We start from the raw sequence: 17,763 nt of genomic DNA on the forward strand, positions 1-17,763 counted from the left end.
ACTTCTGGAGGCAGGTTGTTCCACTGGTTAATTGTTCTAACTGTCAGGAAGTTTCTCCTTAATTACAGATAGGTTTTCTTTTTATATATATCATGTTTCCAACTCTTTGGCTCACTAACTTGACATTTTTTACTTTCATCCTGCCCTTGCATAATGTTGCTTTCCCCAGGGAAAAGCTATGAGTTGTCAGGGAAAGCCATGACTTCCTGCGACTTCCTGTGACAATCAAACACAGAATAAGCTCTAATTTACCCTTAAGGAGTCTTTACTCTGAGCAGATAGTGGCGCCTGCCTACCTTTGACTGAGGCTAAGCAGCATGGGGCTTGGTTAAATATTCAAGGAAGAGGCTATAGGCCAGGGATCTTCAAACTTGGCCCTTTTATGACTTGTGGACTTCAACTCCCAGAATTCCTCAGCCAGGCACGCTGGGTGAGGAATTCTGGGAGTTGAAGTCCACAAGTCATAAAAGGGCCAAGTCTGAAGACCCCAGCTATAGGCTCTCCTGGGAAATTAAATATCTAGCCATTTTGGAAGAATAGATCAGCAATAACATCAGCTGACAATTTATGATAGAAAATAAGGTTTAGATCTTCTGACTAATCTTTTGCATACTTCCCAGGGTGGCAAACCACACCCAGATAAAATATTGCATAATGGCAATTATGCAAATTAAATAATGGCAAATTAAACAGCGCAGAACAGGACAAGTTTTGCAGATTTGCTTAGGTTGCATAAGTATGCAGATTACATCACATCTGGATTGCAGACATGGGTGCTTAATTTCTTGCATATGTGTGCATGGTTTTTATCAATGGCATTGCTTATATTGGAAAGGCAGAGAAACTTTGGCAGGCATGGGAAATGCTAATTTTGCATCAGGACTGCAAAAATATAAAGAAACAAACTGGGCAAAAAGAACTTCCACAGTCCACGAAGAATAACTGTGTATAATAATCATGGGGTTTTGACTGAAAACACTTCCAGGCAAATTTATTATGCAACTATCTTACCTCATTCAAGTTATTGTGATGAAAGAAATCAAGCATTCCAAGAAAGTTATTATAATAATGTTCCTTGGATAGAATGCTGCTTCTGCTGGAAGTGTTTTCAGTCAAGATCTGCTGGAAACTTGTTGTGACTTCTATTATTTGACAGACTTGTTTTGTGTCAGAAACTACAGCAAGGGGTACTTACACAATCCACAGTCCTGCTGAGGTAAACAATGTCAAGACAAGAGGTAAGAACATCCATACACTGCATTTCTTCCCATCCATGTCTGGGGGGAAAAAACAAGGAAACAGGAAGTGAACTACGTTATGTAGAATGGAAGTCAACAGATTCATTGGCTGAAGACATCTTTTTACTAAGCACAAAGACAGTGTTGTCCACGTAGAATATGGATGGTGCAGCTTTTCGCCCAACTTGCTTATTTATCCCATCTGGATCTCTTTTCCTTCTCTGGAGCAACATGATCTTATTTGATTCTGTTCAGACGAGGAAATGGGGTTATGTTATTATGATTATTATTTTTATTTAATTGTATCCCGCCCCTATTATTTTTACAAATAACTCAGGGCAGCAAACATATCCAACACTACTTCCTCCTCCTATTTTCCTTACAACACCAACTCTGTGAGGTGGGTTAGGCTGAGAGAGAGTGACTGGCCAAAAGTCACTTAGCTGGCTTTCATGGCAGAAACATGGTAGAAGTTGAACTCACAGTCTCCTATTTTTTTAATTTGGTATCTTAACCACTAGTCCAAACTGGTTCTTAAATTAAAAACACAGAGCATCATGCTCTGGTTGCTCAAACCTACCTGGACACTATATTCTATCCCCGTGTTTCTCATCTTTGGCCATTTAAAGATGTGTCATCTTCAACCCCCAGAATTCCCCAATTTCTCGGGCTAAAGTCTACATATCTTCAAGTTGCTACGGTTGAAATACACTGCTCTATCCATTATCAGCCTTTATCTTCCATTCCCAAAGACTGGGATGGAGAAACATCATGTAGGAATGTCTATGAAAATTCTTAGTCATCCAGGTCATGGTTGTCTGACAAAAGCTGAAGAAGCTTCTTGGATGAGAAGCGAAATGTCTTCAAAGAAAAGAAAGAGAGAAAGTCCAGTTGCCTCTTGAAAGGGCACCTTTAGGACAATCATGTAGGAATTAATAACTGGCCCACAACCATTTCAGATGTAAATGATAAAAAAATGGGAAAACTATGAGAAGGACACTTTTAACTAGGGAAAGATTATCAACTTATTGGTGCATGCTGACTTGGCAAAATGGTAGTTCTGTGTGGCATACAGAAGGTGAACGTGCAGTTATTCATACCACACCTTTAATTTGTTTACAGGTTAAAAACATTGCCTAATATCCTAACCTTGCTTTGTTTTTTGTAGCTTAGCACAGCTGTGCAATTTTATTAATTTGTTTAGTCTGCAGTTTAATATATTATGCAAAGCTAGAAAATGATTAAACTCGGTAGCTAGGTTAAGCGCGCTGGGTGAACAACATTCATCCAAGTTCTTTGCTACTAGGCAAGCAACTGAATGGTTTAAAATTGCTTCTTCATGTTACCCGTTCTTCAAACAAGGGACATTCAAAGCACATTTTACATAAAAGGTAATGAACACACATAAAAGCAAATGTCTATGGAGATTCTCAGTCATCCAGGTCATAGTTATCTCAAAGGTGCTTTTTGATGAGACTTTTTGGACTTTCTTGTTTTTTCTTTGAAGACGTTTCGCTTCTCATCCAAGAAGCTTCTTCAACTCTGACTGAAAGGTGGGGAATGGAAGGATTTATACTCCTTGCAGACAGCTGGTCATTTGCATTATTTTAGAGAGTTGTTGAGACCACCTGAGTAGTGCAAGTGGGCGTGGAGCCTTCTTGGAACTGCTGAAAGGACTGTGTTGTAGACTGGAGACAGATGATGTTGTATCCCTCCCCCTCTGTTGAGAGAGGGCTGTTCAGTTTTGACACAGATGGCCTCTTTGACCCCTTTTTCAAACCAGCGGTCCTCTCTGTCCAAAATGTGGACTTTTCTGTTTTCGAAAGAGTGGCCTTTGTCTTTTAACGGCAGATGGACTGTTGAATCTTGTCCTGATGGGTTTGTTCTCCTATGTTGCACCATGCGTTTATGAAGTGGTTGTCACTTCTGAACGTGGCTCACTGCATTGTACTGCATATATACGTTGCTCAGTTTGTGTCTGGGTGTTTTATCCTTGGGGTGACAAACTTCTGCCTTAGTGTATTCATGGGTTTGAAGTGTGCACGTATGTTGTGTTGGCTGAGGATCCTGAGCTTTTCCAATAGTCTGGCCTATATTTTATTTCAAGGACTTAACATTCCTTTCTTTGCAAAACTACTATAGAGAGAGTTCTCCCCCCCCCCCATGTAGCTTATATTCATGCTGGGCTTTTTTTAATTGGCAACATCTTTCAAGTAGTAATAGCAATACTTTTAATTAGCACATGCTTATAACTAAATGGGAAACAAGTCAATCAAAACAGGAAATTAAAATTATATATGAATATAAAAATAAAATAGTATAGCAATCAAAGTAAGACATTCCCAATACAGTACAACAATCAATGTAAAAAAATGTTAACACTATCACAAATTTAGTATAAATCTTTAGCATATGAGAGAAACAGAAAAAGAAAGAGAAAGACAGGAGATTGTTCCAGTTTTAAATAGTTCTATGAAAAGAAGTGGTTTTCATTTTAAATTTCTGGAGATAGACTGAATGGTAAAAGCCCTAAAACATGAAATGGCCATTTTAAAATGAGAAAAAAACCATGATTGCATTATCAATGCATGTATTCAAAAGCATGAATGGTAATTAATTTTTTTAAATAATGGAGTGTTCCATAGATACAGCCAGAAGCCAGCTCAGTAATTTAAATGGTGACTCTCTGAAATATCCAACCAATATAGGGATTGATGAAAATAAAAAGTGATGGGATTTGCTGAAAAATTCATTCACCAGCATACTTTCACTGGTTTCTTACTAACCTAGCAGTCAACATTAAACTGAACTTCAGACCTAAAGGAAAACTAAGCCTAACCTATCTTCACCTGTATCCCAATGTACATTTGTTACCTGGAAAAATGAAGATTGTTTTAGTTTTCTCTATGTAATTTCCATGCTTGATTTCCAAGCAAGGTGCAAAGTCATCCTTATAATCAGATTTTCCCTAGTTCCTTCCATACCAGTCCTCATGCCTTGCTTATTAACTAATAATTAATTGAAGCAGTTACTCCATCTAGGAAAGATGCCATCACTGACAGACAGCCATTTCTGTCTCCTCCTAACATCCTTGTTAAGAAATTGCCACTTGGGCTTAGCTTTTAACTCAGTAATACTGAGTAATGCTGAAATGCCTCAATTTTGCAGCTGTGAACTTCCTATTATGGGTTTATCATTTTCCCATTTCTCTCTTCTGACCAAATGTGCTTCTTGGCTTGGAAATTCTAAAGCAGAATTACTGCACGAAGCTAGGGAAAACCCATTCTACAGTTCCCATTTATGTGGCATTGTGGAATTTTTATTTTCTTTTAAACTGTACGACACTTGGACGTTTTATAGAACTATGCCCTCCTGTTAAAGGACATCTTAACGTTGCTTTATTATATATCACCTGGAGTCACAAAGTCAGGAGAGTTAGAAAGGAAAGCAGTCTAAGAATATGGAGAGGTCATATCTGGATCTCAACCTTCGTGGTAGGCTCACTCACATGGAAAGTATCGGTTGCACCTTCCGTTTGGCTGAAGCCGTGATGGCATCAACTTATCCGTTGTGATTTCAGTGGCAATTCTAGAGCTCTCTGCCGTCTGCTTGTGTTCAAGGTCTGCCATCACGAGGCTGTCTGGAAAGCTGGCACACCAATTGCACTGCTTCTTGTCTCAGGGTGCAAGAATGGAATTAAACCTGAGGAGAAAGGGGGTTGCACCTGTATCTTTCCTCCATCCAAAAATAATAATAATGGGGCTATGGGGCGGGCAGCCACAGGAGATGGATGCTGCAATGTGGAAAGTAGATAAATACAACACAATGCAATTGACAGGGTTGTGGTTAACCCATAAAGAGCTTTCTTGCTTTTTTGCTCAGCATTGGGTGATGTGCCATATCTCTCTACTGGTGTTGACCCGACCATTTTGTTGAGACTGGGAGAAACAGCTGGTTGTCCCTCTTTTTCAGGAGATTGGGTGCTGATGCCTGGAAGTGTTTTTCTATAATGGGCCTGACTTTTTGGAATGACCTCCCATGGAAGGTCTGGTTGGCCCCAACATTCACCTTCCAGAAACACCTGGAAATGTTTGAAATAGTGTTTAGGGAATTAGAAGTATTGCACTTTTATCTTGTAGTATGGCATAATGGTCTTCTTTTGTAAGCTGCCAAAAATCTATTTGCTGAGGGATAAAAAATTGATTAATAAACAAAGCAAAATAAGAAATGTAATTTTAGCTCCAAAATCCTTAGGCCTCACGGCCGGGAGAAGCAAGGGAGATTTCGATAGAGCAGCATAAGTTAATTCTGTGGAGACTAGGAAAACATTTTATACACTAGTGTGAATTGAGGTGTAACTCTTCATGGGGTTTTTGGGGAATGAGGCAACCTTCTAAAGATGACCAATACATAAAATAAATAAATAAATAAATAACTGAGGCAATGTGGCAGCTGCTGAAAAAAATACTCCCCTAATTCAACATCGCCTCCATAGCTTGTTAGGAATGGATCTGAATAGGACTTGGCTAGGTTTTAAATTGAGTAGATCAAATTAAATGGTGGACTAAACTACTTTGGCCCTCAATCCTTATAAAAAAAAAATAAGTCTCCTTGGAAAAAAACTCAGCTCCTGGTGACTTTATGAACATGTCCACATTGTCTTCTTAGTTACAGTACAGACGCCTTTTTCCAGACCTTCCTTCTATAACCCTAACCCTTTCATTTGACTATTTTTCCATTCAATTTATACATGAAACTGAATTATATACAAATTTAAAATATGCAGGTAAACATTAAAAGCAATTATACAAGAAAACCTAGCAATGGTAATGCCCCATACAGTTTTCTCTATATGAGGGAAATTACTTAATATGGCGCACATCCCAGCACTCTGTCATCTCTAGGGATTAATTTATCCTACTGTAAGAGAGAGTCACCTTCATAATTCATTTGCACATATAGAGGTTGCTTTAACTATGTCAGGAAGAATTGCAAGCCTCTTTCCAGTAGCACCTGCCTTAGAAATAGGGGCCTATTTTAACATTCACCACTGCAATGCTGCAGTCTTGATACTAATTAGTATCAGCTACAAGAGAATTTAAAAAATCTATGTTTTGAGACTCATCCAGGGCCACGGATCAATAATATATTGTTATAAGGCATGCATTTTCAACTTCATTCTTAGCCTCAGGACCTCCTTAACTTGCATTAGCAAATGGCTCATGTCAGAAAATCATGGGAATGTAGCCACCAGCTATTATACCACAATTATAGGAATTAGGATGGATGGCAGAGCTCACTTTGTAACACCAAGACAGAGATCAAGGTGTCAGCTTAAATCTGCTCTGTCAAATTTGTCTAATGCAGAAATATTTGTTAGGTTTTTATTCCGCCTTCATGGCTTTATAAGAAACTCAAAGCGGCAAATCTACTTAAAACTCCCTCCTCCGATTTCCCTCCACAACAACTCTGTGAGGTGGGCTGAAATGAAAGACAGAGGGACTGGCCCAAGCTGGATTTCATGCCTAAAGCAGACTAGAACTCACTGTCACCTGGTGATTGGCCCAAGGTCACCCAGCCAGCTTTCAGGCCTAAAATGGGACTAGAACTTACCGTCTCCTGGTTGTTAGGCCAGCACTTTAATCACTACACCAAATGTCATTAGGTCATGCAGATTTGTCCCTTTAAAAAGGAGACGATGCCTGGAAAAACAATATTTACAGAACATATCAGAAAAGGCCAGAGTAGAAAAGTTGTTGGATTTGGTTCAAGTCCCAACAGCTTGCTGAAAGAGAGCCAGCCACTCCCTCTCAGTCCAACCCACCTCATTTAAGCAGTTGTTAAGAGGATAAAATCAGAGGAGAGCTGCATGCGCCTTGAGAAAATAGAGCATAGAATTGCAATAATCCATTTCTTAAAAAAAAGTTCTGTCCAATTAATCCCGTGCTTTCCATTCTGAATTTCAGTGGGGTTGTATTTCACCCTCATTCCTTCCCCCCCCCCCCCAAAAAAAAATTAAGTCTCCTTCGAATAAAGCTCAGCTCCTGGAGACTTTATAAACATTGAAATAATAGAAAATACTTGTAGCTCGGGTTGTATATTTTGGCAGTGGTTTGCTCTCCAAGCTTGTTTTTATTTAGTTTTTGAACATTTCGTTACCAGACTAGGTAATATCATCAGCAGGATTTTCTTGTCCTATTTCTCTTTAGCTGAATCTGTCTTCCAAAATTAGTTTTCTGGAACAGTCTTGGCCTTCTTCTGGGTGACATCTTTTCAGATAATTAAAGAATACTATCATCTCCACATTCAGTCCTTTCTTTTCAAAATTAATCATCCTCAAATTCTACAAGCTCTCTTTTCAGATTTAGCTTCTAGTTCCCTAATGATGCCTTTTGTCTTTTCTAAACCTGTTCCAAAATCTCTGAATCTTTCTTAAAATGTGATATCCAGAACTGGACAAGATTCAGCAGCTGAAGCCACACTAATCCAGAATAAAGTGGAACAATTAATTCCTATAATTTCTGAAGTACACTGTATTTCCATTCATGCCGCTGAAAATCTTTATTTTTGTAGCTACTTCACACTGCTGACTCATATGTACTTTATAATTAACTATTATAGGATTAACACTTTTACAAGTACCACCAACTCAAAATATTCCTTTCTCCATTTTATGCCTATATATTTGCTTTCTTTTGTTTTAAGAAAGAAATGAAGTCTTAATTTCATTGTGCTGTTTTCAGCTCATTTATCAAGATTGTGTTAGGATTTTACTTCTGCTTTTTAAAAGATTAGCTATCCTACTGAATTTGTCTCAACTGCAAATTTGATAAGAATACCTTCCACCTCTTCCTCCAAGTAATTAATAAAACTGTTGAAGAAAGGGGCATATAACCATGACAACATACAATGCATGCCATTTACATTTTAAGTATGATTTTCTTTCTTTTTAATTTGACAATTTGCATAGGTTCCAATGAGAATAATATTTAGTCTTTTCCTCTTTAGCCTTTCCTTTCTGAAATTTTCCTCCATTATTGTAAAACAAAAATCCCCATGAAGATTGACTCCAATTCATAAATAATGCCAAAGCTTTTAATTTCTTAAGAACATCTCATCCAGCAAGATGATAAAAAAAAACAAAGGAAAAATGCAAATGCCCAAACAATGACATTTTTTGAAACCAAACATGGAAAAATGTTATGGATGTGCAAATGAGGTACTCTACAGCACTAACAGTGTGTCATATTACTAAATATTTATGTCATACATACATACATACAATATGTGTGTCATATTGCCTAAACATTTACTTTAAGGAAGGAAAAAACAAGCAAACCGTTGATCTGTCTTAAAAAATAATAAAATCCATGTATTAAAATCAAATCTATTTCCAATCATAACAGAAGTACAGAAAATTCATAGTAGGTGGAAAAACAAAGAAGCTAACCTAGTTTTCATCTTAAAGAAACTGGAGGTCATTTTAAAATTTTGTACTGTATTTTGATCTGGGTGAGAAATGTGAAGTTTACACAAGCTCAAAACTTACGTGAGAATTTTTATAAAATGTTTTATAGATGGCACTTGGATCCTTCAACTATGTCTCGAATTTATGCGAACTATGAATCCAAGTGTTGGAGGTGTGGGCATCCAGATGCAACTTTTTTTCATATGTGGTGGACTTGTAAGGTTATTAAGGCCTTTTGGATACAATTGTGGTGGAACTTACAACAGATTTTTAAAAAAAGGATTATTTTTCTTCCACAGTTGTTTCTTTTAGGTATTGTACAACATCTAGATGTTAAAGAAACAAATTTGATGCTTTATTGTTTATCTGCTGCTCGATTGCTGATAGCCCAAAATTGGAAGAGCCCAATTCTGCCCACGATGGGAGACTGGAGACTGAAAGTTTCGTACCTTGCTGAAATGGCAAAGATTTCGGCTTACTTGAAGAACTACTCGAATGAACAATTTTTATTAATATGGAGAAGATGGATCGTTTATATTCAAAAGAAACACAGAGTGGTAGAATATAATTTAGGCTTTTAGATTTTGCTTAAGTTTGTTTATGGTTTTTATTTCTTTTTTTTTTTAGATTAAGACACTTTGTGAAGTTAGAGATATTAGTATTTGTTTACTTTTATATGAATTTTATCCTGGGATAGGTTTGGGAAGTCCGGGGGGGGGGGGGATTTTTGAATGGTTTTTGTGTTTACTTATGTTTGTTTTTTATGATGAAAAAATAAATAAAATTTCATGCAAAAAAATAATAATTTTGTACTGTATTCATTTTTAAGGCTATTATTAGTTTAATAACAATAGGGTTATAATTTAGCCTGTTTGGTGTAGTGGTTAAGGCACCAGACTAAAAACTGGGAGACTGGGAGTTCTGGTCCCACCTTAGGCACTGGGGCCAGTCACCCTCTCTCAGTCCAAGGAAGGAAGCAATGGCACATCTGAAAAACATTGCCAAGAAAACTGCAGGGACCTAGTCCAGGCAATCACCAGGCGTCAATAATAACTCAAAGGCATTAAAAATAAAATGAGTGCAATACAACACCCTAGACTTAACAATTGTCAATAAGAAAGACAAAAAAGTCTGGATAGTGGATATGGCAGTACCTGGAGACAGCAGAAGAGAAGAGAAAGAACTGGAGAAGATAACAAAATACAAAGACCTGCGAACAAAAGTGGATCAACTGGCAAAAGAAAGCAAAGATAGTACCAATAATAATAGGCGCCTTGGGTGCAATCCTCAAACAACTGGACTATCACTTGAATATCTTTGGCATTGACCAAATTACCATCAGTCAATTGTAAAAGGCAGCTTTACTTGGAATGAATAACTTTTACTTTAGAACTTTTATCCTCCAAGGAGACCTTTAAGACCACCATCAAATAACAACATCTGCCTATCCCAGGTCCTTGGGAAGGGCTCAATAGATGGATAAATATACCAAATCCATTCTAAATATCTGGCTATGTGACAAACCATAATAATAATACTAACCCCTTCCAGTTATATCCTCTTGTTGGCAGGGAGGGATTTGTGATGCACTGATGAGATTTAGAGCTATGCTAACTGTAGTCTATTCTACTATAAGGGTCACCCATGCGAGCCAGATTTTAGTGGAAGAGCCAGATTGGGTCTATCTCTCAACCCATTTAATATGGTATGAAAACGGAAAAAGAATCTTATATTGGAACAGTCATCCCAAGGTTCAACAAGAACCAGATCAGATGTTACGTTCCTGGCCATCTCTTGACAAGTGGGCAACGGGGTTCAGGAACAATGGCTGGACAACCAAGGCCTACCTCTGTAGGACAGCCACACACAAGACAAAACAATACCCTGTCGGAAAACCATGCCATTATGATCTACAGGTAGTCCTTGACTTATGACCACAATTGAGCCCAAAATTTCTGTTGCTAAGTAAGGCAATTGTTAAGTGAGTTGTGTCCCATTTTACGTTTTTGCCACAGTTGTTAAGTGAACACTGCAGTTATTAAGTGAATCATGTGGTCGTTAAGCAAATTTGGCTTCCCCCATTTACTATACTTGTGAGTTTTCAAATGGTGATTATATGACCCAGGGATTGTGCAACTGTCATAAATACATGCTTGTGGCCATTTCCCCAATTTTGATCACATGACCATGGGGATGCTGCAACAGTCATAAGTGTGAAAAACGGTCACAAGTCACTTTTCAGTACTGTTGTAATTTTAAACAGTCACTAAACGGATGGTTGTTATTCAAGGACTACTTGTGTTATAAATTGGAACCAACAGAGCAGGGGTATTTAAAGCGACTGTACACTGGAAAATAATTTATCCAGATTCAAATATCACTGAACAACCATTAGCAGATCAAAGGAGATTCATTACCAGAAATAAGATATTCAGGGATGCAAAGCTGGTTCAGAAAATTATAAAAATGGAACACCAACATTAATAGTAGAATAGTTGAAATATCTTAGATAGCAACAACTGCAAATGTAAAAGAAAGAGCTGATATAAACTACAGAAATGATAATTTAGAAGTACTAACAACGGAACAAGAACAGGCTATCATTTGAAACAACCTATGAATTCACACACAGAAAGAATAATTAAAAGGGAACATTTTAGCATAGGCAGAATTACCAGATTGACAAAGACTACAAACATTGAAATTAGTGCCCCCAAAACACCTGTCACCTATAATCAAGGATTGACTAAAGTGCTTGCAAGGATTAAAGTAACATCTATTGCTGACTAATAAGCTTCCCTATCCTGCAGTAGTGATTACATAAGAATTGTATATTGAAATTATATAGACAAAAAGCAAATTCATATTCTGTTCCAAAGTGGAAGATTAGACTGGAAGCCAAAATAAAGACATTAAGATCATATGCAAGTAATGTACAGAACATGAAAGAGCAAAAACTGAGGAATATAAAAATCAAGATAAGCCTAATAAAAATATATTGGCACCAGAAAAATTGAAGAAGCTTTGGAAATCTGTAAATTGACCAGAATCATTTGGCTAGTGAGATAGGCAGTGTCTTAATTGATAAATAAACAGATAAAATCATAAAGCAACAAATAGCAGAGAAATTTGAATGCTATGAGGCACGAATCATCCAATTTAAGCAAAATCAACTACTTCAATGAAACCAGACGTAATTCTACCAAATTATAAGTGGCAATAAAAATTATGAAAATAGAAAACCAAATAAAGGAAACAATCCAGTCCTGGAAAGGTTTATGGGAAATTTTAAAAGGCTATAATAAAACGTAGGATGAATAAAAGAATTTGAAGATGGATTTAGTAAAAAGTCAAATGGAAAAACTAATAATAACAGCAGGAATGGTTAAAAATTGAGTGAAAAAGAATAAAAATTGGACATCTGGAAATGATCGGTTGCATGGCTTTTGGCTCAAATATCTGACTAGCTTGAGTCCAATTATAGTTAAAACAACTTAATTAAATATTGCATAAAGGAGATACCAGCGACTGGTTAATAACTCAATTCAAAAAGATCTAGCAAAACAGACAACACCAGGAAATTATAGGCCGATAACATTCTTGCCTACAATGTTTAAATTACTCACAGGCATAATAGCAGACAACATCCAAGATTATTTAGAAGAAAATGTCCTTCCAGTAGAACAGAAAGAAAACAAAAGGGAAAAATGGGGAAAAAACACAATTTACATATGGTCGGGATTGATTATAAAAGGTATTTGATTTATTTCCACATAGTTGGATCATCAAATGTTAGGAAATCACTTTTGTCAATAAAAACATTAGAGTGTTTATAGAAAAAAAAACAAGCAATGGAAGATAGAATTAATGATGGAACTGAAAAATATGGGCTTGTCAACATTAGATGCATCTTCTAGGGCAGGGTTTTCAACCAGTGGTATGGGTACCACCTGTGGTACATTGGCACCTGGCAGGTGGTACGCGACCATCCTAGAAAAGTGGTAGCGGGGGAGGGGAATGAGCTGAACCGGTGGCAGCACCGCACAAGCCTGAGCGAGAGACGGCTGGAGCTGCAGGGCTGTCAGGGCTCAGCGGAAGCGCCAGGATCAGTGCTTCTTCGGGACTGTCAGGGCTCAGCGGAAGCACCAGGATCAGTGCCGCTTTCCAGCTGATCGGCGCTTCTTCGGGACTGTCAGGGCTCAGGGGAAGCGCTAGGATCAGTGCGAGGCTCCAGCTGCAGCTCGGCGCTGATCCTGGCGCTTCTGCTGAGCCCAGAAGAAGCGCCGATCAGCTGGAATGTTGCAGCATCTCCAGGGTCTTGTGATTTACATTTGATGCTTGGCAACTGATTCATATTTATGACGGTCACAGTGTCCCAGGGTCATGTGAAGTGACCAAAACCTGCTGCAATCACCCAGCAGACGGGGGGAATAAAAAACAAACACCCCACCCCACCTCCGTTGCCAATCCCCAACAGAAATGCTCACAACAATGAAAACCTCGGACAGGAGGAAGAGCGCGGCCGGGCGGGCAGGCAGGTGTCTTGCTCGGCTGCGGCTTGGGGGGCACTTTTTTCAGTGCCTTTGTAATTTCAAACAGTCACTAAGTGAACTGTTGTAAGTCGAGGACTACCTATACTTTATCACTTTTTTCCTTTTTTTTGTCATCAAGTTTTTGATACCTTTCTAGGCGACTGGTGGTACTTGGATATTGCCATATCCTAAAAGTGGTACAATGGGTGAAAAGGTTGAAAAGTCCTGTTCTAGGGCAAGGGTGTCAAACTGCCGGCCCACGGGCCAGTTGCATCATGCAGAGGCCGTGCCCACCCCAGTTCCAGCAATGCAAAAAAAGTTGTGATACGTCACAACACGTCACGTGAAGAGGCAAGTTTGATACCCGTGTTCTAGGGTGACTCATTATCACTTTTATTATTTGTCATTGCTATGTTCCCACTTTCTGCAATTTGGAAGAAAACTAATCTTGGCCATCAAATAGCAAAAATGCTAATAAAATCTCACATTTGCTTTGCATGGTTTATCTGAAGCTATATGGAAAATCAGACACTGTTATCCAGACATTGACAAACACCTAAGAATTTTTAGCATAGATATAACAATAGAATTTGGCTTAGAGCAATGTACTACAGCAGATAGCATTGCAGGCTAAGTCACTGCTCACTGCCAGGAGTTCGATCATGACCAGCTCAAGGTTGACTCAGCCTTCCACCTTCCAAGGTTAGTATAATGAGGACCCAGATTGTTGAGGGCAATATGCTGACTGCTTAGAGAGGGCTGTAAAGTGCTATTGCTATAAATTAAGGTAAAATCACAAACAGTAATAGAATTCAAACACCAAACACCGAAGCATCAGAAGCCATCAGGATGAAGAATGCTGGCAAGGAAAAGCATCACATGGTCAATTTCTACAAAACATTGAGGGAAAAGTGGATAAAGATAAAATCTGGCTTGCAACTGGAACATTAAAAACAGAAACGGATGGCTTGATTTTGGCTGCGTAAGCACAAGCTATCCGAACTAATGCAATCAAGGCCAGAATTGAAATAATCATCAAAGATTCGAAGTACAGATTGCGCAAAAAAGCAGAAGAAACAGATCACATACTTAATTTATGCACGAAGATTGCACAAGCAGATTCACTGGAACAGCTATAAAAATTTATCATGTACCACTAATGAAAAATTGGTGGAAAGGTATAGTTGAAAATGAGAAGGTTAAAATAGTGTAGGATTATAACCCCAATATAATTGAGGCTGAAAAGAAGAAAGTATGGATTGATGTGGCAATACCAGGAGCTAGTAGAACAGACGACAATGAATTGCAGAAGATCACAATGTATCAGGATCTGAAAATCAAAACTGAAAGACTATGGCATAAATCGGCTGTGGTGGTCGCAGGGGTTATCAGCACCCTGGGTGCCATATCCAAAAATCTCGGATGGCATTTAGAAAATCTGGGCATTGACAAAATTTCCATCTGTCAGTTGCAAAAGTCCACACAGCTCACATCAGCACATCTATTGTGCTGATACATGCTGGGTTCTTGGGAAGATGCATATGAAGGCCAACACAGCTAAAGAACTGGCAGCTGTCATTTCACATATTCTTCCTCCAATTCAAAATGTCCCTAAATTTGCACTAAAGCCAGCATGCTGGCTGGGAAATTTTGTAAGTGCACACATCTTCAAGTTGCCAAGGTTGAGAAGCCCTGAGAGTTTACAATCCAGCTTGGAATTCCAAATTAAGGAAATTGCACAAGGCAGGGAAGAATAAACACTACAGAATAAACAATATGTGAATCAGATTTCTCCACAAGTGACAACTGCATAATGACAAACCATTTATTAGTTTTATCTTAATTCCGGAAAAGAAGTGATTCAAGGCTTGTCACATTGATCAATTGAAATAATGCCTTTTGTACAAGTCATGGCATCGTTCACCATACTTCTTCCTACTTCTCACACAACAACATCTCTCTGAACTATCGCGCCAAGCCAATCCATTCCATTTGACAGACTGGAGATATTAAACCCACTTCCAGTTTACAAAACTGCACTCACATTTTATTTTTATTTTTTAAAAAAAAGAAAAACGAAAAAGAAAGAAGTTCCAGGAACACTTTAGCTCAGCCTTAAAAGTCCCTAGATACTATGCCAAAAAGCAAACACACACAATGTTTAAAGCTCCGAACATTGCCAATCTCACACAATCACAGTCATTTGAGAGCTGTGATTTCTCCCTCGGTAATTTATTCTGACTGCACAATATGCTTCCTTTGAAATTATCTGGAGGGTTATAAAAAGCAAAATTAGACAGAGACATTGACCCAGTTCAGATGACAAAGTAAAGTAGCCAGCAGATTAGCTCAGCGTGTTGCCTAAATCTAGAGTATGGTTAAGGACCACCTTAACTCCTATCTGTAATAACAGATTATTTTGTGGTTATCTTATGTTAACCACACAGACCGGCATGTTATCCAAACCCACGTTAATGGTTAATTCATGATGAAGCAGCCATTATTCCTCCAGGAACACAAAACAAGGAACAGGACTTGTGGCAAAGCTACTTTTCTGCTGCTCCCTCTTATTATTCTGTTGTAATTGCTGTACTGTCGCACACTGACTTTGTTGTTAAAACAAAAAGGTAGGAGAACAATCAGCATTTCCTTCCCACATGCAAAGGCTCTGGCTATAATCATATAAACCCATTTTAGAAGTGTTTTTGAGAAATGAACCTCGCAGTAACTATACTGCTTAAAAGGGCATTGTCCAATTACATTCCTACCCAGTTTGGTGTGTAATTTGGGGCAAGTTCATCAAGCAAGCACCTTAACCATGGTTAACTCTAATCCTGTTTAGTAGATCATGCAAATACAATGGTTGAGGCTTCTAGAGAAGACTAATGCAGTAGAGTCTATCCTAAGTGCCATGAAAAGCAATGGAACGTAAAATTGTTGTGATTAATTTGTTTCATTACTTTATACAGATCTTACACATGACTGGTTTTGACTATTGAGGCTTACAAGACCAGGAAAAACAGAGGACAATAAACAGAGCTGCTATTCTTATTAAAAGAAAAAGCTTTTATCCATAAATTTGGTACGTCTGTCTTTTTCTTTTTGGAAAGCTCCAGTAGCCGTGTGGTTTTAACATCTTCAGTGTTATAGGGAACACTTACCTTCTAATGTCCGAGAGCTTCAGCATATATGATGCGTTGTGGAAAGTCGCACTTTGCTCTCAGCCTGCTAGACAGAAAACCATATGTCAGTTACAATATCCAAGACATGCTGTGAGAGTCAATAATCCAGGGGGAAAAAAAGAGGCAGACATCTTAGGACACGGGTGTCAAACTCGCCATGTCACATGACATGTCGCGACGTATCACGACTCTTTTTGCATTGCCGGCAATGGGGTGGGCGTGGCTTCAGTATGATGAAACCGGTCCACGGGCCGGCAGTTTGACACCCCTGTCTTAGGAGATCTAAGGCAGGGCTTTTCAACCAGTGGTACGGGTACCACCTGTGGTACATTGGCACCTGGCAGGTGGTACGCGACCATCCTAGAAAAGTGGTAGCGGGGGAGGGGAATGAGCTGAACCGGTGGCAGCACTGCACAAGCCTGAGCGAGAGATGGCTGGAGCTGCAGGGCTGTCAGGGCTCAGTGGAAGTACCAGGATCAGCGCCAGGCTCCAGCTGGAGCTCGGCGCTGATCCTGGCGCTTCTGCTGAGCCCAGAAGAAGCACCAATCAGCTGGAATGTTGCAGCATCTCCAGGGTCTTGTGATTTACATTCAGATGCTTGGCAACTGATTCATATTGACACCTTGCTAGGCGACTGGTGGTACTCGGATATTGCCATATCCTAAAAGTGGTAAAATGGGTGAAAAGGTTGAAAAGCCCTGATCTAAGGCAAGCTTAAGCCAGGGGTCTCCAACCTTGGCAACTTTAAGACTTGTGGACTTCAACTCCCAGAATTCCTCAGCCAGCAAAGCTGGCTGAGGAATTCTGGGGGTTGAAGTCCACAAGTCTTAAAGTTGCCAAGGTTGGAGACCCCTGGCTTAAATGACCGGTTCCCCTGTGCACAGACATGTGTTTTCTGCACATATGACTACTGAACACAAACAGCAAGAACCTGGACCTGTCCAGATGTCTGAACTTCAATCCCACTGATTGCACCTACCACTGTCCACAGCAATGCACTGTGGGAGACATAGAACAAAATGATTGGATAGATATAGGCTGCTCATTCCCACTTTATTAATGCTGTTTCACTGAATCCTTCATGAATGTAGCCAGCAGCAGCTCGCTGGATTTTGGGTTTGTTTTTTTTATTTTTTATTTTTTATTTTTTAATTTTTTTTTATTTTTCACCATACACCATACACCAAAACTACATAAACATAACTCTTTTCTTCTAACAGAACAGTGCTTTACATTTTAAATGTTCTTTACATCTTATTTACATTTTATATACATCAATAATTATATCTTTTTCTTTCTCTGTTCTAGCCAATTATAACATTTATTCCAAATTTCATAAAATT

General features: G+C 38.7%; 1 protein-coding gene across 1 annotated transcript in view; it reads right to left on the reverse strand.

Annotated features, from left to right (window-relative positions):
- Nucleotides 1-17,763, reverse strand: part of TMEM150C (transmembrane protein 150C) — a 43,225-nt gene that overhangs the window by 19,035 nt on the left and 6,427 nt on the right. Inside the window, exons 2-4 of the mRNA XM_015832370.1 lie at nt 16,400-16,466; nt 4,747-4,940; nt 1,196-1,277 (exon numbers count right to left, since the gene is read on the reverse strand). Of these exons, the coding sequence (XP_015687856.1) occupies nt 1,196-1,277; nt 4,747-4,867 (203 nt within the window). The 5' untranslated portion in view covers nt 4,868-4,940; nt 16,400-16,466. The remainder of the gene's footprint in view (nt 1-1,195; nt 1,278-4,746; nt 4,941-16,399; nt 16,467-17,763) is intronic.

Source organism: Protobothrops mucrosquamatus, unplaced genomic scaffold (genome assembly GCF_001527695.2).
Source record: "Protobothrops mucrosquamatus isolate PMUCROS unplaced genomic scaffold, P.Mucros_1.0 scaffold3, whole genome shotgun sequence".
NCBI classification, from domain to species: Eukaryota; Metazoa; Chordata; class Lepidosauria; order Squamata; family Viperidae; genus Protobothrops; species Protobothrops mucrosquamatus.